Source organism: Eurosta solidaginis, chromosome 4 (genome assembly GCF_040869045.1).
Source record: "Eurosta solidaginis isolate ZX-2024a chromosome 4, ASM4086904v1, whole genome shotgun sequence".
Classification (NCBI taxonomy): domain Eukaryota; kingdom Metazoa; phylum Arthropoda; class Insecta; order Diptera; family Tephritidae; genus Eurosta; species Eurosta solidaginis.
Genome location: NC_090322.1, coordinates 1753745 through 1774107, shown reverse-complemented (window position 1 = coordinate 1774107; position 20363 = coordinate 1753745). Strand labels below are relative to the sequence as shown.

Genomic DNA, 20363 nt, shown 5'->3' with positions numbered 1-20363 from the left:
TCCACTGCAATGAATTCAATTTCTGTATCTACTTTAACCGACACATGGGGAGCCGGCCGACGAATGCTTTTTATGCGCATCATTCTTGCAACAATGCATGTGGCAACATCCGGTCGTATGAATTTGTGATTTTCGATTTCCCCTATGTATCGGTGGCATGTTTTATAAGTGGCACACATACATACAAAACGTTAACACGAATCACTTTAGTTAAAACCGAATAGTCAACTGGACGTTTACTAGAATGTGATGAAATGATAGGATGGCTGTTTGTGTGCATACAATTGTATGTATTTATATACATATATATATATTTAGGCAAGAGTTTTGTAATCGTTCCAATACTAAGCTTATGGTGACTGAAAAGTGAAGTGGTGCCAACATCAATTGGCAGCGTGCGCCGAATGCCGAGTTGCACTGAAGTTCTTGAAATCTGCTATCGACATATTTAAGCTGGAGCTAAGCTCCGTACCGAAAAGAAATAAGCCCAAATTTATGTGGGGGCTGATGAGCAACCAAACTTTAGTTTATCCATTGTAAATATAAAGTGTACCCAGACTACCATGAGGCCACTTCAGCCCAGATACTTTTCGGAAAAGGACAATCATGAAAATGGCGAATTTCTTGATGAAACAGGAAAAGATTCCGAACCCGTCCAAAATGATCAGCATATGCCATTAAAATATAAAAAAAAAAAAAATTTAGTTAAACGGCTTTATTGAAAACAATACTTACATGATGTAATAATAATACTAAAAGCTAGAAAATAATTAGGCAGGGCCTTGGTACCTACTAGTTATCACACTCCTCATCAATCTAGGGCATTGATCAGACAATTAAATAAAATCGTTGGGCTCGTGAAATTTCTAAAAATGTTAGGCATAGCAAGACCTTATTAAGGTTCAGTTGGCCTTATACATGACTATCAAAATTTTTTTTTTAATTATTCTATTTTCAAGTTTTTAGGCTTTATTTAATTGCCTATTATTTCTCATTCTATTTAGTTCATTTAGTGACTCTTTATTACAAGGACTCTTTCCTGATAATTTGTTACAATCTAAGTCCTCAATATATAATCCTTCCAATGACTTTACTAGACTCTGCGCCACGTATGCTTGTCCCCCTTCCAACTCCAAAAAATTTTGATGCAGGGATGAGTCATTTTGAAATGAAACAAATCAAAATAAAAAATAAAAAATTATTCATCATTTTAAATTTTCTTATTGATGAATAAAAAGATATTTTTTATTCAAGCATTTCTTGGATACTGACTAACATTTTCTCGTTTTTCAAAATATTCTAATTGATGATAACCGCTCATTCTTATTTTTGCAAATTTTGAATAAAGAGTTGAGTTATTATTCATTATTTACAAAACATGGAATAACAATAAAATTTTAGTTTTTATTCAGTTATTCAAACATAAAAAAATAAACCATCGAGATCTCCTGAAAATATACCCATATGCGTAACCAGTTCGCGTGTAGTTCTAAAGCTTCTTAGGGTAATATTGAGATGATTTTGGGGAGTATTCGCGGGGTTTTTTGAGGGCCGTTTGGGGGTAATTTCTGGAACACCCTGAGGATCCTCCCGGGGTCTATTAGGGTCCATTCCAGGAGGTCCCTCGCGATCCTCCTAGGGTTTTGGGGTCATTTCGGGATGGCTTTTGCGACTCCCTCGGGGTCTTTTGGAGGTCATTTTAGCATGGTTTAGGGGAGTACCTCGGAGTCCTCCTGGGGTCATTCCGTGACCTTTTGGGACTCGCTCGGGGTCATTTGGGGGTCATTCCGGGATGATTTTGGGGACTCGTGGTCATTTGGGTGTCATTTCGGGATGATTTTGGGGACTCCCTCGGGGTCATTCCGGGTTCATTCCGGGATAATTTTGGGGACTCTGGGGTCCCAAATATGTATGAGCCAAATCGGACACCATAGGTCGATTTCTATTCATGTATGTATTATGTGTTCCAAATATGAGTCAAATCGGACCACAAATACGATGTTTGTGAATATCTCGATACTTGCGCCACCTAGCGGCGATTTTCTTTTTATTTTATGATTTTATTTTCCGCATTATTGCATTATCATCGGGCCCTGAACTATATTCCAAGTTTCAAGCTTGTAGCTTATCGGGAAGTTACTTAAATTTCAATTACAAAAAAGTGCTGCCTGTCCAACCAGCCTGTCAAGTCAACCTAAATAAAACCGTTTAAAAAAGAGGCACACTTTCGAGTCACGTGTGCTTTTAGTGTCTGTCCAATGTAAAAAATTCATCCAAAGAAAGTTGGAAGTTTTAGAAAAGCATTGACTCCCTACTAAGAGTAATATCCAACTGCGTTATATCCGAACGGTGATTTATCGAGGTGTTATCGAAGTTCTAACGGCTTTTTTTCGATAGCAATCATTATCCACGATTTATTGGTTTGCTGTCCAATTTTCGACGAGTTATCGGTTTGTTAGCCCATTGTAATTGGTTTATTATCGGCGTAATATCGACGAAGCATAGACTAGTTATCTATGTGTTGTCGAAGCATTATAATTTTGCTAAATATAACAAACATTGTTGATAAGCTATCGATTTTGTATCGTTTTACAGATTTTTTGACAATGCGTTATCGATTTTTTTTATCGAAAAATTCTCGATTTGGCATCGAAAGTTTATCGATTCGATGTCAAGGAGTTATCGATTTGTTTTCGGAAAGCTATAGATGTGTTATCGAAATATATTCGATTTTGTATCGATAGCAACGTCATCGACGTCGCTTCGGTCTGTAATCAAGCAGAGATACCACCAGCACTTCAAAAAGTAACTATCCAAAACTTCTAGGGTGCATAAATCTTTCTGAAAAGACCGAAGACCTCTACTAACCCCTACATTTTATTACTCCCACCTTTTTATTCTCAGTTGAACAGAGCTCACAGAGTATATTAACTTTGATTGGATAACGGTTGGTTGTACAGGTATAAAGGAATCGAGATAGATTTAGACTTCCATATATCAAAATCATCAGGATCGAAAAAACAATTTGATTGAGCCATGTCCGTCCGTCCGTCCGTTGGTATATAGATTCCTGAGCACTCATCTCAGATCGCTATTTAAAATGAACGATATCGGACCATAACCACGCCCACTTTTTCGATATCGAAAATTTCGAAAAACCGAAAAAGTGCGATAATTCATTACCAAAGACGGATAAAGCTATGAAACTTGGTAGGTGAGTTGATCTTATGACGCAGATAGGGAAATTAGTAACATTTTTGACAATGGGCGTGGCTCCGCCCACTTTTAAAAGAAGGTAATTTAAAAGTTTTGCAAGCTGTAATTTGGCCGTCGTTGAAGATATCATGATGAAATTTGGCAGAAACTTTACTCCTATAACTATATGTATGCTTAATAAAAAAAATTGCAAAATCGGAGAACGACCACGCCCACTTTTAAAAAAAAAATTTTTTAAAGTCAAATTTTAACAAAAAATGTAATATCTTTACAGTATATAAGTAAATTATGTGAACATTCAACTCCAGTAATGATATGGTGCAACAAAATACAAAAATAAAAGAAAATTTTAAAATGGGCGTAGCTCCGCCCTTTTTCATTTAATTTGTCTAGGATACTTTTAATGCCATAAGTCCAACAAAAATTTAGCAATCCTTGTGAAATTTGGTAGGGGCTTAGATTCTAGGACGATAACTTATTTCTGTGAAAAAGGGCGAAATCGGTTGAAGCCAGGCCCAGTTTTTATACACAGTCGACCGTCTGTCCTTCCGCTCGGCCGTTAACACGATAACTTGAGCAAAAATCCATATATCTTTACTAAACTCAGTTCACGTACTTATCTGAACTCACTTTGTATTGGTATAAAAAATGGCCGCAATCCAACTATGACCACGCCAACCTTTTCGACATCGAAAATTACGAAAAATAAAAAAAATGCCATAATTCTATACCAAATACGAAAAAAGGGATGAAACATGGTAATTGGATTGGTTTATTGACGCAAATATAACTTTAGAAAAAAACTTTGTAAAACGGGTGTGACACCTACCATATTAAGTAGAAGAAAATGAAAAAGTTCTGCAGGGCGAAATAAAAAACCCTCGAAATCTTGGCAGGAATACTGTTCGTGGTATTACATATATAAATAAATCAGCGTTATCCAACAGATGATGTTCTGGTCCACATTTTGGTCGATATCTGGAAAACGCCTTCACATATACAACTACCACCACTCCCTTTTAAAACCCTCATTAATACCTTTAATTTGATACCCATATCGTACAAACAAATTCTAGAGTCAGCCCTGGTCCACCTTTATGGCGATATCCCTAAATGGCGTCCACCTATAGAACAATGGCCCACTCCCTCATAAAATACTCTTTAATACCTTTCATTTGATACACATGCCATACAAACACATTCAAGGGTTACCCTCGGTTCATTTTCCTACATGGTTATTTTCCCTTATGTTGTCACCATAGCTCTCAACTGAGTATGTAATGTTCGGTTACACCCGAACTTAACCTTCTTTACTTGTTTATTTTATTATACCAAAATTTTTTGTAATTGGACCTACATCTTTTTAAGAAATATAGGCTTTATTTGACAACAACACTGTTAAGCAATGAATGGAATACTAAAATACTCAGTGAGTAGCAGCATACAGTAGAAAAAATTGCATTTCATAACATCAGTCGTAGTCGTACCTCAAGGGTGGTTTTTTGTGCCTAAAACAGCGGCAGCCAGCGCAAACAACCCTCCCCGTCACATCTTCCATGCATGCTGTTACACTACACCTGTTCCCCTTAATTTGCTACAACTTTTCCACTTTCATCTTTTAACTTTCGACTTTTCACATTTACCGTTTGCGCCAAAAACTCACTCTTTCGACTGCTTTTCATCATCTGGGCGCCGCATAAAGCTGGGAAAGCGCAATTGAAGTTTCCTTTGATGTTGCAATTCCCTTGCTTATGGCGTCTGGCAACTTAAACCAACAACATGTGGCAGCATGTGAAATTCCCAGAGAGCGATTGCGAAACAAAAACCAAAAAACTATTGTAATTGCAAGTACAATGCAGTAAGTACACACACACACACACACATACACACACACACACGCATAAAAGTACACTACGAGTTAAAAGCAATTAATGATAAAACAAAGCGCCTCAAGCACTTTTCAATTGCATTATCCATGAATTTGTTTACGAATTGCCGTTTCACTATCCATAGCTTTGTAGTTGTACATATATATTTGCGTGTATATATATATACACATTTGTATGTAATCAACCGCCACTGCATCCATGTTTAATTCTCAACTTCGGCATGCATTCAATATCCGAAAAAATTTCGCCAGACTCTCACCTGCCCACGCTTCCGTTTACCAACTACATCGATACTCATAGAGCACTACACGAATATTTTCATTGCAGCTGCGTATACCTGTTTGTGTGTTTGTATGCGTTCGGACGTCTGCTGGTGTGTACTCTTTTCTGCGCGCCTATGCTGCGTTGCTACGGTAAACCCCTGTTGATAACCGCGCGCATCCACAGCTGGCAATCAACGATTTTGTTCTACCCCTCAGCTCTCCTGCTTGCCCGTTTGCCCCTTATAGTGCATACGACTCATACGTATTTACAAAAATCCCCCATTACTATGCTCAATTCGCCACTGACAGCGGATAATCCGACTTTTCACCCTCAATTACACTTAGATTTGTTTAAGGGTGAGAATGCTGCTTTACAGCTTGTTTGTGGCCAATTGTTGCACATTAGATTTGAGTGTATGAATTGTTGTTGGTGGATATTGGTACGGGTATTATTTAGCGGGCATTAAAAGCAAATCGCTCTTTGTTTCATCTAAAAGATATTGTGATTTCTATCTAGCGGTTCATTTTGCCTTCTTCAGCCCATCAATTGTGTAGTAGATCAAGAAACAGCGCTGTTTCGGTAGACAGGGTTCAATCAAGATGTTATTGGGGTTGGATTAGTCGGTCGATGTGGGAACGTGGGAGGATATGTGGTGTTGTGTGGTGGATCTCCCCTTATTTCACCCATTGGTTTCCAGGAATGCGTCAAGGGCTCTATGATCAAAGAGTTTTATACATATTATAATATTCGGAAAGCATTTCTTCTTGCATGATTTACGCAAATTTTTTGTCTTGACTGATGGTGGCTCGACGTCCACGAGCTTCTGTATTATACAAATCTTACGGGAGGAGTGAATTTTATGTTGTTTTATTGTTGTATGTCTGTAGTAAGTAGCATCTTGCGGTATTTAAATTGATAGATGCCCCATCACTTAGTTCTCCAGGCTCCAGGCTGAATACACTAAAATCCCCCATTCGATCGCCTTGAGAGATGCTGATGCATATTTTTCTTTGCCTAAAGCACTGACTGCAAATTATTTGAGAACTTGCTTCATCACATCCACCATCCTTTGATTTTTGAGTATGTGAAAAAGATTGTCAAGAACCTGATAACCTTTTCGCAAATTGAGTACAAGTTGTGGCTTAAGACTCAGGAGAAAAAGTCGTGGTATAGCCCTACGAACAAATCACCTTAAGATCTTCTGTTTTCTGCAAACAAAGGTTTTTAAATCGTAGTCCTCCTGTTTCTCCCACAGAAGTAGGGACGTCCCTCTTCCTCTTCTCCCTGTTTCGGTTCCAAAACAACAACTTTGAGGGCCGTAGAATTTTTGGTCTTCCACATTTCGCCATTCTTCCATTGAGGAATTCTGATGAGAATACCTGCTGCGGGTGGCATCAATCCCCCAACCAATGCACCCATTTAATTCGGGGATATTACTCTGGTATTTTAAATGGTTCAACATCTTAAGCTCCAAGTAGGGAGGGGTAGAATATTCCCTTAGTAAACTTCTGTTTCTATGTATGATGACAAAACAGCTGTTTCAGGCTTAATCTCGGTCGTCTGTTGGCGTAGCATGGTGAAGGTTTTTGGCATGCTAAGAGCAGATAAAATCCTCTTACAAACATTGCTCTTGAGTACTTTCAAGTTTTGGTTATTGTAGTCGTACTTGACGAAGGCCTAATATATCATAGCTATTGATAATATATTAAAACTGTGCGGTATATCCTGGCCTGGTTAACAATTTTTCCCGGCTTTAAGAGCAAAACGTTTTGCCAATACATTTGAACCCAGATTCCGATGTTGTTAAAGCTGCAAAAAAACCACCCCAGGATTTGGGGATGGTTGCCAGTTTGACATAATTTGGCCGGACATGAGTCGATTGTCATGCGAATGACTCTATTACGAATTGACTCAATTAATTATGTTACAAAAGTTGCTTGAAGTAGCCAGTGCTACTTTGCGAGAAACGAGCACTAGTTAGTAAGAGTTGAAAGGGGCAATAAAGGTAGAAATGTTTATCATTGCCATTTGTGGCGTCTTAGGAGACTCTCGCAACGAAGTGCCTCAGTGGATGCCACAGCTACGTGGCTGGTACCTAGAAACTTATGGTTGATCTAGTCGATGGGAGAAGAAAGCGCAATGAGGCCACGAAAGGTATTCCCCTTTCTTCAATAAATTTCAAATTAATGAATATACAAACCAACCACAACCTGGGACTAGCTTAAGTCTTTAAGTACGACTCACAGCGTAATCGTATATTCCTCTAATTATTCAGCATACAAACGAACACTTCTTTATAGCTCTTGTAATTTTAAGGTGTTTAAGACTTGTTGTGCTCTTGTATCATTTTCGCAAGCAACTTGTCCCACAGCTCCTCTTAAAAATGCTGGCGCTAGAATTTGCATACTTTTAGGCTCACACTTGTTACGAAGTAAAAATTACCTCACAAGTTACACACCAACCTTGCAAGGTCACTATGATTCTTTTCTGTACACAACATCTGCACAGGATATAACGATGGAAAACACAAAATTGAGAGTTACAGAAAACGATGTTGTTCCCTTTTATGCCAACTTCTTCTGTGGCTTCATTGCACATATTTATTTACAACTTCGTCCGAAACAAAAAAAAAACTTATAAAAATTGCGATAAAGCATTGTCGTGTCTCAATCAAGGTTTTCCGCATTTACGATTTCTTCCGCGCAATTTCTCATACGCCTGACTTTTCGAAACCGTACAATGCATTTGTAGTTTAAGTTTTCCAAAGAAATGGGTGCAAAACTTTTTCACATTAAAAAGCTGCATATTGACAGGCGCAAATACGGAGACATGTCAATTTTAACGCGCATTGCAGTTATCATTTTGCAAATACTTAATAAGAAAAAAAGTTAACAAAAATTGTACAAAAGGTGAAAATTTAAACAAAAGCAAAGTAAGAAACCCGGAAAAATTTACTTTTATTATGACGAATAACAAACATTAAAAGCGAACTTGCATGTCTCAGAGTTATCAGCGCACGTACAAAGTTAAGCCGCAAAAATATTGCATACTTTTCGATGTCAGTTTGTGTTAAGCAAATATCAGAAATTATTTTATTCGCAAAGTTTTTTGCTACAATTTTCAAGCCTTTAAACAAATTTACTCGCAATTATGCGCTGAAATTGCCAAACTTGCATTTTTCATTCCTTTATTGGATTTGTTTTCATTGCTTCGAAGCCGCAGCGCAAACAACCAAAAGTATGCTACGATTTGGCAAGAGAAAGTAACAGGTTGAAGCTGAAACCTTTTTCATGCATAAAGGCGCAGTTGTATATGAATGTAGATTTGCCTTGTGTTATCCTACTGCCAAAACAAAACGACACTAATTCCATTGAAATGTGAGTGAAAAAACTAGCAGAAGGAGAAAAGTAAATACAGAAATGTTGAAAAAGGATCTGTGGCCAATACGTAAACTTTTATGTTTGTAAGGAAAGAACAAACGTTCTTATTTTTATTTTTATTTTTTTAATATACACGAAAACGAAAGATTTAAAGCCTCCTCCTACTTTCCTCGACAAAACTTTTTGTACAAAAATTAGCCGACAACGCATCCTGCGTGTCTACTCACAAGCCTCTCTGCAATTTAATACCCACTTGTGGAGCTACTACAAATACATACGCAATACTCAAGTTTATTTCTCTACTTCCATAGCAGACTCACATTTCACAAGTATTGTATGTCAACACCTGCTTAACAGCACACAGCAGCAAATGAGTTGGGTGTGAGAAGCAAATTTTATTTGGCATTCGCATCATTAGTAACATTTGTTGTTGTTTAAAAATATTTGGGTTATCTACTTAGACATTAACGCAAAGAAATAAAGCTGCATGTAAACAAGAATATGTCAATACGAACGAGGTTGTGTCATATAAATACAAAAATGTTGTCAGCAGAAAAAATTCTTATTGCTTTCCTGCATCCGCAGCTGCCACCCTAGTTAAACGCCCAAAAGTATGCTTCATATATCGTCGTTAATGTTCGCACATGCCTTCGCACCCATACAAGCTTTTGTTTTCATATTCGATTACGCTTTGTTTTTGTAGCTGAAAAAGGGAAAAACGCACTCTTCCCCTATGTGTATCACAATTAGCTAAAGGTTAAAGGGGCACGTAAAATACCAGCGATTGTATTTCAAAGCCGAGTAAAGTGCAAAAGTTAATTTTAAATAAACGAGGAAAATGATACGGAAGCAAAGTGACGAGTTAACAAATTTTACGTGCACACCTTCAAGAGAATTCATTGATAGAATATATTCAGTCAATAAACTTAATAAGAATGGGAAAATACATTCCCAGAAAGAAACGTCAGCAACTATAAAAAGAGGTTGGCGTACTAACAGAGAACTGCTCACAAAATTTTTGACTTTGATAGATGAGTTCAATGTTTGGCTTAGGTACGGTCCGCTCACACAGGGCTTATGAAAGGTGAACCGTCTTCATATGTGTAGAGCTTAAAAGCTTAGAACCAAAATATTCTTAGAAAAGGTTCGTGTCAGCTGAATTCGAGCTGCCAAAGAAACTCGAAACTTGTCCAAATAACGGAGTAAGTTTTAAGCTTTTGTAAAGTAAATAAGTTTTTTTAAAGTGAAAAATCTTACATAAAGAGATAGAGCTTTCATATAGAAAAAAATCCAGGAAAAGCTTTCAATAGCTAAAAAAATCTGTAACGAAAGGAGTAAACTCTATGGATGAAAAAGCTGCTAACGCTTCAGTGAAGTATAAGTAACGTAAAGAAGCTTACGCGAGTTCTTTAGCATTTTCTAAGCGCATAATAGCAAAGCATGTGAAGCTTACTCAAGAGCTATATTTATAACGCAGCTTGTTAAGTTTTTGGTATGGTACGCGGTAAACATAATGGAAACAAAAGATTTGCGTTTTATTAAAGATATTATCTTTCCTTACCGCACTCGTGGTATAGCTAATGTGAAAACTACTACACTACCAAATGTTTATTTAAGCTTTTGAGCTTTATACAAAAAAGTAGCAGATTATATGTGTACATCAAACGAGCGCACCAATGAAGCGGAACAAATTTGTGTTTTTGCTAAATTTGGAAGCTCAATATTAATTAAAGCCATCACTGCTCAAGTAATTTATTATATATACTGAAGATTAAAACTGCAAAGCTTGCAAAAAATAAGAAACAAAATAATAATTTTCAACATTTGTTAATTTCACAAAATTCACTCTCCTCTCTTTCTCTTTTCTCTTCTACAGAATGTCAAGCGAATGAGTACAGATGTCGTTCGGGAGATTGTATTGATAATTCACGTCGTTGTGATCACGTGCCTGATTGTCCCGATGGTGATGATGAAGACTCAAGTTGCCGTAAGTATACAAAGAAAACAATATGGGTACATATATAACTTTTGCAAGTATTATCGCTCTAAATTTAGTTTTGTGGCTAAAAAAACTAAGAAAAAAGCTCTGTAGACGATGAGCTTTAGAAGAGCTTTTTAGATCGTTGTATTACAGAAATTGCTTTTTAGAAAAAAGGCATTTTCGAAAATAGTTGTTTGTGTCTCACCACAATGAAAGCTCTGAGGATATATTGAGCTACTCAAAAAGCTTTTTAGCTTTTCTGTAGCTAATAAAAAAAAAAACACTGGGTTAGTTGAGCTTTGCAAAGAGCTTGTAAGCTTTTTGTGCGTAAAAGTTGGTATTTAAGATTTAAAAAAACGTAAATAATTTAAGTAAATTTTGTGACTCACAGATGAGTAACACTACATGCCACAACAATAAAAATTCTAACTTAAACCTGTTGATAAAGGCTTTACGTAGCTTATTTTTGCAAAGTAATAAAAATTGTGTAATCTAGCATGTTGAAAGTTGACCCCTTAATGTTTAGCTTAATAACATAAAAATAATATTAAGTATTTATTTGATTACAAAAATAGTTTTAAAACAACTAACACTAACGATTTAACAATTTTTTCTTCTATTTTCTTTGTCTTGTTATAAAAATGTTCGTAATATTGCTACAACAAATAACAAAAACAACTAATTGCGTCAAAATATATATAAAAATACTTTTAAAAATAACAAAAATAACAACATGGCTGCTACTAATTATGGTCATTTTGCACGCTGTAAATATGTAAATGTACTTACTGCATATAACAATAACAATAACTTGCCTGCATCACAAATTTAACAACAAAAACAAAAAATTAGTTATTGCTTGCCGCGACGATGAATATCTCTGCAGGGATGGTCAACGTTGTATAAGTAACTCGAAGATTTGTGATCGTATAAACGATTGCGTCGACGCCGATGATGAGGATCAATGTGAAGGCAGTAAGTAAGGTGGGTGGGGATAGGCGCCCCCGCAAACCGAATTTTGTATTTGCAAATCATCGATGACTTTTTATCATTGCACGCATCACGCATTGTTTACTGCATTTAATACCTTTTCTCATGCATTCTCTTATTATCTTTCTCTCTCACTCTCGTAATTTATTTTTGTCTTCGATTCATATCGCCTTTGCAAAATTGTTATATCTTTATTCAAAAATGCTCTCACTGGATTGCCGCTTTCCGCTCAGTTGTGCCTCAGCTGCGTTACTTTTGTCCAAAGGGAAAATTCACCTGCCACGATCTCTCCTGCATATCGATTGTGCATCGCTGTGATGGACTCACCGATTGTCCAAATGATCGCGCCGACGAGGAAGGATGTCGTAGGTTGCCAATTGAAAAAATTACTAACCATTTTTTTTTTTAAGTTCTCGTTCAGTTGCTTGCTTCATTTAGTGTCAGAAAAAACAGTTTTTTTTTTCAAATAGAATCTCTCACTACTCTCTTCCCTGCCACCATATTTTGATTTTTGTTGTTCTTGCATATAAATTGCTTACATAGCTTGCCTTTACGAGCGTTGGATGTGCGACGATGGCACTTGCTTGCCGCAAGATTTACGCTGTAATGGCAACATTGATTGTCCCAATGATGTGTCGGACGAACGGAATTGTAATGGTGAGCAAAAGTTATTAAAAATGGATTCATAAACCTAAATATGTACTGGAGCAAATATCCACCTTTGTCACTTTTGTTGTACTAATTTTTTTTAATTTTTTTTCCAATGTCGTTATCATTTTAGTTACATACATAATACACAAAAATAGTTTTTTTTCCAATTGAACCAAAGAACGCTGTTAATCGTTTGTAAGTCGTGCTACAAATTGATTTAATTGTAAAAACGTGCCACAACAGCCACATTGGCTTAACCAAGCTATCACCTATTCGCTACACAAATTTCTTACTCCCAGGTGCAGATTGACCTTATCTAGGCTTCAGGGTATTGCAGTTTGTTGGCGCCCCTCTTATACAAGTTACAAAAATATTCGGGCCGCTACACAGTGAATGGTTCAACATCAATCTTCTACTGACTTTAAATAGCGGATTGGAGAGAGTTTCATATGAAAAAGTGTTGACCTTTCACTGACACTCATTTGGTAGATATACTGCTTGTGCGCGATGGCTTTTAGATCAACTAAATTTATACTCAGTTATAAATGGCTCTCGTACCCTAACCGAGCATTGACAATACTGGATCCGAGAGACCGTTTTTCCACTTTTCTGCATACAAATTCTCTCATTTATTGTTTGTTCAATGGAATATTTGTTGCAAGCCGCTGGTAGCCTTTATAAATTGCATGGGCCCTTGCCAGTTGCGTGCACTACCTTATGGATACACTGACCCTGTTTACACTCCTCACTTAATTCATACACATACGCAGTTTGTTCATGTCACCATTTTCTCGTCATTGTCACTGTAGTCACTTTGACTGTCACTTTGAAAGCGCGCGCGCCAAAAACATTTAAATTTTATTTTAGACCGTTTTCTTCTCGTTTTTTTACGCTGGTCAGCCAACATTTTAGAATTCGCGCCGGCGGTCAACACAAGTTTAGTTCCCTTACAGTCAGTACAAATAGTTTCACATATATGGCTAAAAAAAACTTAAGATAACCCAGCTAACGAATACAAAAACAAAGGGCATCTTTTTATATTTTAACCAGCGAAAAGTCAGCTAAGACAAGAAGAAATGAGTCAAAATAATAGCTACGGTGTAGAGTTGTGAGATGCCGCAGGTTTTAAGGACCAACGTAATTTGTGGATTCTCAGACGTAGCGATTTTTATCCGTGCCTGTGAATGAACAACCAATTAAGAGCAATGTGGCTTAAAATCAGTTCGCAATAATCGCAATCAAATCGCTGGTCAAAGCAGAACAGTTAGCTGCGATAGTGACTTATACTGTTTTCACACAGAAACTTAATGATCTCATTTCACCTGCTAATGAAATCGTAAATTTTGTGCTTTCACACAGAAGTAACTGCTCGATTAGTATGAAGGATGAGACAGACAATCATGGCGGAACGATACAAGGTGGGAGCATGGTGACATACCTACAAACAAAAAAAATCCATGTACTTGTAAATTCGATGGACAAATGTCAAAATCGTACTGCGCCGGTAGTTGATGTATCAAATCAAATAAAAAAGGTTATAATCAGCTGTTCGATGCGGCCACCTTGTATCGTTCCGCCATGCAGACAATGACATTTGCTTTGACAAATGACATTTTTAAGCACTGAACACACCAAAAACTAAGAAGCGGAAACGGAAGCGTAACCGTGCCAACAGAGTTGCATTGTGCTTTTGACTTCATTAGGCATTCGATTAGCTACTAATGAAATAATAATAGATTCGAATTTTGTAGGGAAGATTGAGCTCAATAAGCGTCTTAATGTAGAAAATTGACTTTATTATTCAATAAGCCGTCTGTGTGAAAATAGTATTAGGGATAATCTGATTTCTGATACTACTCTGACTAAATGGCAATAGATGGCGCAGTACTCTGCTACGAAGTCGTAACACAAATGAATGATTCCTTTATTTAATTTATTACAAGTAATTGTTCTGCTATGAACAAAGATGTGATTGGGTCTGTTGCTGCGATTGTTGATAAGCGCTTATATGCATTAAACACAGACACTTTCAGTCATTCACAGCTGTTTTTTTTTGTCAAAAATTGTCGCTGCCATTACTTGTGATCTTTCAGTTGCTGTGGCAAAATCACAGATACACAAAATTTTTACAACTCTTTTGTGACCTTTTAAATCTCAAAACGCACCAACTTTTATTAGCTGGGAAATGAGCATATGCGGCTTACAATTGTCATGCAGCAATTGCTGTATCTATAATTTTTTTATTTTCTCTATCAACTGCTCGTGGCGCTGATTTGAAAATTAACATTGCAATCCAAAAAAAAAGACCACATACTATGGAAGGAGCGCGAAAAAAAAACATTCTTCAAGCGGCTGTTTAAAATTCATAACTCGGCATTTTACTTCACTTCTCTTGCACCCTAACTTTCTCACTGTCATATCTCATTGCGCTGCGACAATAGCATTTTTTTTTTAATACATGTGACATATTTGTCTGGCATTTGAATGACATTTCAATTTTATTCGCTTTTATCTGCATCATATCTCTTCATAAAAAAAAAGTTTTGCAGGGATTGCATTTTTTTCTGTTTCAACTTGCAATATTTGCATTTTATTTATGTGCTAATTAATCGACTGTCCAACAACAATTTGCTCTACATTTTATCATGCATAATTGTTTTGTAATTGTTTTTCTTAAATTATTCCTTAAACGTGCAATCCGTCGATTGACAGCTGAGACACGCCTTTGACGTCGTAAAATCGCTTCAAACAAATTCGTTGGATTTGCGCTTAATTTCAAATGCCTCACAAGTCGTGATCTATTTCCGCTGCTGTCATGTCTATGAATAAAATAAATAAGTCACAGATAAACACCTGTTTTGATTTTAAAATGTGCTAATTTTGCACAGTTTTAAACATTAAATAAAGGGGTACCCTATAGACCGAAGCACAATGCCTACGAATTTCAAATTTTCGTATCGGAATGCGACAGCTCGAGCAAACGTTTCAGTTCGCTCCTTGAATTGTTGCTTCCAAATTTACATATTTCTATTGTGAATTCTACCACTTCAATTCCCTCAGGGTTAATACCAGATATTTTTAAAAAATTGTTACCTAGGTTCTTAACCGCACATTTTATTTCGCTTTGTATTCGTCGCAATTAAGATTGGCATTTCGTCAATTGAGCTGTTACTATCGGCAGTCGCTGCGCGAAATTCGTCGTTCGTTAGTATGGTGTTTTGGCCTTATGTCTAACCGTGACTACAGTCAACACTCGTACGAGGGCCTTTCATTTCAAAATGTCTCACAAAATATGTAGTGTTCCACCTCTCACTTCATTTTTTATCATAACCATCCTCAACTCCTCGTACTTAATTCCACATTTTTATGCATTTAATATTTATGCTTTGTTATTTTTTCCATTACCTCAACCATTCTACAACAAAAAATATTTTATTTTGCAAAAAAATGCAACACTGCGTTTTTTTGTTAATTTCTGCTCACAAATATTCACCACAAGGTGGTGAGCCTGAATGCAAATATAATGAATTCAAATGTGACAACGATCAGTGTATACCGATGCGTGAGTTATGCGATAATATCTATGATTGTGTAGATTATTCAGATGAGAAAAATTGTGGTAAGTGCCACCTTTTCAGCTTAGTATTAAATAATTTTGGGCTGTAATAGTGGTGGTTTATACAAATTAATATCTTAAAAATTTTGGTGCTGGCTTGGATTGATTTTCAAATATCTTTAGTGTTAAATATCTGTGATAACATATGTAGTTTAGAAAGTATATACCTATTACAGCAGAAATAGATGTTCGGAACTTTTGCGCAGAGAAAAAGTATGCATTACACAAAACACTTTCACATTTCGTTGCATGTCATGCAGAGCGCTGCATGTGCTATTCAAAGAAAATCTTGCTGCGCGGAACCGGTGTTTGGTAACAAAAAAATGTCTTTGAAATATCAACTTTCAATTCAACGCAACTTTTTCAGATTTTCAAATTTATTTTCATTCAAGGCCAATTCAGTACGAGGTGGTGTTATCCCATCAGCTGATTGCTGTTTTTTGATAATTTCCGAGGAACGGCTTGGCACAACATTTTGTCAATTTACCGAACTCAATGCTAATTTTTTTTGACTTGACATTCCTCTGCACGGCGAATGAGCTTAAACCTTGTGTAGGTGCGCCTTGTTTTCATTTATTATTATCAATCTTTGATGATATAAGAACATATCGCAAAAAAATTTACTAAAGTCGCTGCATGGGCAGCGAGGGAGATATAACTGCATATGTGTCCACAAAACAAAAGATCAGCAGTAAAACGAGCAGCGCTGGATGCAGAACTTCAGCACATCTATTTTGGGATTTATAGTAAGGAAAGGGCTATTCAAAAACGGCAAAAAATTTATTTTGAAAATCTTCTTCGAAAAATTGGGACACCTTACAGTAAATGTTAATATATCTAACAGCTATTTGTAGTTTTAAAGTTCAACAAAAACGTTGTGTTTGATAATAGCAAATTCATACAAAATATTCTCTTGCACTTTGATAAATTTTTAATCACCAGATTTCAAAAACATTCCTTAGCAACTTTTCCAAAAAACGCTGACCTTTGAAGAGAGTATTTTTCTTTCTAGGGAAAACTGCTTCTGGCCTCCTTAATATATCTGCCAGTATCTAACGGTTATCGCTAATCTTATGCCTCTCTATTCAAATTAAAAAAAAAAAACTAAAAAAAAGTTCAAAAAATAAAAATTTCAACACAATAAAAATCACGCAATCTATTGTTAATAAATTGAAGCCCATCGCTCGTTTTTAATAGAACAACCTTTCAAAGTTGCTATTCTTAAACAGAGACTTGACAGCATTAAAAAGAACTGTTTTGTTAATTTTGAAACCTGAATTTGCATCATTCAACAACAGGACGTGCACAATCACTTGCAATAAAGAAGTCAAGTAGTCAACTTATTAATCAATTAAATTTTTCGTATCACGCAACTATTGAAATCAATTTGAGTTGATTACAAAGTTGATCAATTACAATACCTCAATAATGTAAATTAGAATGCATAGTGATTTACTTAAGCTTTGCTGACCGTGAAGCGAAACTTTTTTTCATACATTTCACAAACTTCAAATTTTTAACATTCTATTTAAGAAATAAAGTTCTTGGCTTCAATATATTTGGGTAATATTTTAAGTAATCTCTTGTCAAATTGGTTGGAAACAAACCGGTGTCTGCGTACTGCCATCTTCTGCGTATTTTTTGTTCTTAATTTACTGTAGCATCGATATCTCTCTCCACTCTGACGTCAGCCTTATAGTTAAATGATTTTGCGGCTGTTCAATACTTAGATTTCAATAACGAGTTCTGCTATTTTTGAGTTAAAAAAAAACTACGTTTATATGTTTGTATATATAGGGTAACTTTTTAGGTTTATAAAGTAAGAGTGTCGTATTTTCCTATGTAAATGTATCCTTAAAAACAGTTGTACTAAACTAAGTCAATGTCGCTTTGTATAAAATGGTGCTGCGCGCTTTTGAAGTACTTTATAAAATCTAATATTTTAGCTACTGGATTTTGAAAATATTCAAGTAATGTAGTCGTCACTGTCGCTGTACTGCAAAGTAGTCAAAATAAAGTTTTTTGTAACAAATTTTTTTAACAAATTTTTTTACAATTTTTCTTTTCCTTTGGCGGCGAAAAAATTTTGAAAATATGGTAACGCTGTGAAATATGCAAAAACAAAATTTATTTTAACTACTACCGCTACCATAAAATGCGAAACTGATTACACTTAAAAAAAATTGGCACGGAATTAAATTTATTTCAAAATTTTCGGTTGTGGACAACTTAATTTACATGCATGTCATATAAAATCAAACCATTTTTGATATCCTGCTTAACTTTTAAATAAAAATAACCGCTTGTGGTTGCATGCGGTTGCATAATATAGCTGGCGAAGACATTGGACGCAATATCTTTGATGACAACGAAATTATACGCGAATATGCGCAGCATGAACGCAAGCCGGCCACCATCGAAGGTCCTCTGCTGGAGAGTTTGGATTCCAAGGAATATTTGCCATGGCACTTCTACCAAAAATCCAATGCGATCAATCGCTGCACCGAAAGTCAATTCAAGTGTGGCACCAATGTTTGTATACCGTTAAAGCTCCGCTGCGATGGCTTTTATCACTGTAACGATATGACTGATGAGCGAGACTGCGAACAATACAATGCCGAAAAACGACGCACAATAGCGCCACCTGCGCAGCTGGAGCGTACAACGCAGGCTGCACAGCGCATCCCCTGGTGGCGCACCACGGCTCCCACGACGACAACAACAACGACACCTACGCCGATAACTGCTGGTTGGAGCACAACAATTGCATGGACAGGCATATTTAAGACTCCTGTAAAACCTCGTAGGTTCTAAGTGCTATTAAATGGGTGGTGGGTTGGTGGAGGTGTAAATTTCAAAGCGAAACCACACAATACACATATTTTACATGCTTTTACTGCGTACACGCTTTCAAGGACCAGCCAAAGTTGAAATTCGCTAAAATATTTGAGGCCTTCATATTTGCTGCCCTGCAACCGTCATACAAATTATTTTTACCACACGCTCTTACACAAAACTCTTACACATTTACGCACTAAAACACATACAAAATTTACTTAAAGCTCGTGCAAGTAAAAATCACACATAATGAGTACACAAATCTTATGATGAAGTTCAGTACAAGAAGTCAAAAAACCCAAAATCTTGCACAATTTTGTGCGATTTCGAAACATATTTTGTTTTAGGCTCCTTTCTTAAATCTCAACATAGCAATTTCTCATGACTCTCACTTACACATTTTATCCAACTTTTATGTTTGCACTTTTTACTCATTTCGTTTCTTGAAAATATGCTCACCATCACTCATCACTTGCATGCCTAGGCTACAACAACACTTGCCTTGAAAATCTTGAGTTTACATGTCAAAATGGCGATTGCATACCGTTCGAGAGCGTTTGCGATGGCACTGCCGATTGTACGCGACGCGAAGATGAAGATTACAATTTGTGTAACTGCAGTAGCGACAAGGTAAGTTGGATACGATTTCGCAAAATGTGTAGTTATGCGGTCATGCGCTCTCTTCAAACGGCGCATTTTTGCATGAGAGAGAGCGAGTGCGTCACGCACGCTGCACTACAAGCAACGCGCGCTTAGTGCAAACAATTCAAAACACGGTCGTTTTTTCAATGTCCAATTAAGCTTTTTACCAAAACTCCGACATAATTTTATAAAATCAGATTTCAGTGAGTCTTACAAGCCAACCTAATATAAACGCACGCAAGTCGTTTTCTGTCAAAAATGTCTCATGTACATACAACTTGTATGAGAGCAACCCAAATTGACTTTGCTGCGTGAAAACCTAACTCGATTTCCAATTTTTGTTCTGCGTGACATTTATATTTGACATTTGCACACATGCTTTACATTGTCGCAACGCATGCTTATTTGGGTTAGGGCAAAAAACGCCGGTTGTTTGCGTGCGCTAAAAAAACGCAGTGCGGTTTTATTAGGTTGGCATGTTAGGCATGCATATTAGTGTTTCACACCCATCCAAAGAAATCATCAAGCGCGAATGACAACCGCTCGTTTGTGCTCATTCCTATAAAAATACCTGCGTAATAATAATATGTGAATGTGCACAAACGAACCACGCTCACGTTCGTTCAATGGCTCTCTGATACTGCTCCCAATTTTGATATTGTCGTATGTTGATGCGACATATATCAAAAAAAAAAGGACATTGAGAAAGCGATCCGTAAACCTTTTCGAGTAGTGAAAAGTAAAATTAATGCAATCAAAATGTAAATTTAGTGGAAATGTTTGCGCGGCGGCGGTTGCATACCTAAAACGCAAGTCTGCGATGGCAAGCGACAGTGCAAGGATGGCAGCGACGAAAGCATTTGCCGTAAGTATTAAATTGGTTAATTCAAAGGCAT

At 36.6% G+C, this 20363-nt stretch overlaps 1 protein-coding gene across 22 annotated transcripts in view; it reads left to right on the top strand.

Moving 5' to 3' along the window:
- The window catches only part of trol (terribly reduced optic lobes), a 262548-nt gene that overhangs the window by 194788 nt on the left and 47397 nt on the right, over window positions 1-20363 (top strand). For 10 of the 22 annotated variants that reach the window (XM_067779434.1, XM_067779433.1, XM_067779439.1 and 7 more), the window contains 6 exons: window positions 10626-10736; window positions 11583-11705; window positions 15871-15990; window positions 18320-18790; window positions 19310-19455; window positions 20239-20332. In XM_067779434.1, the coding sequence (XP_067635535.1) occupies window positions 10626-10736; window positions 11583-11705; window positions 15871-15990; window positions 18320-18790; window positions 19310-19455; window positions 20239-20332 (1065 nt within the window). Of the gene's footprint in view, window positions 1-10625; window positions 10737-11582; window positions 11706-11953; window positions 12086-12263; window positions 12378-15870; window positions 15991-18319; window positions 18791-19309; window positions 19456-20238; window positions 20333-20363 lie in introns of all 22 variants that reach the window. The other 12 variants (XM_067779447.1, XM_067779446.1, XM_067779450.1 and 9 more) reach the window with 8 other exon arrangements.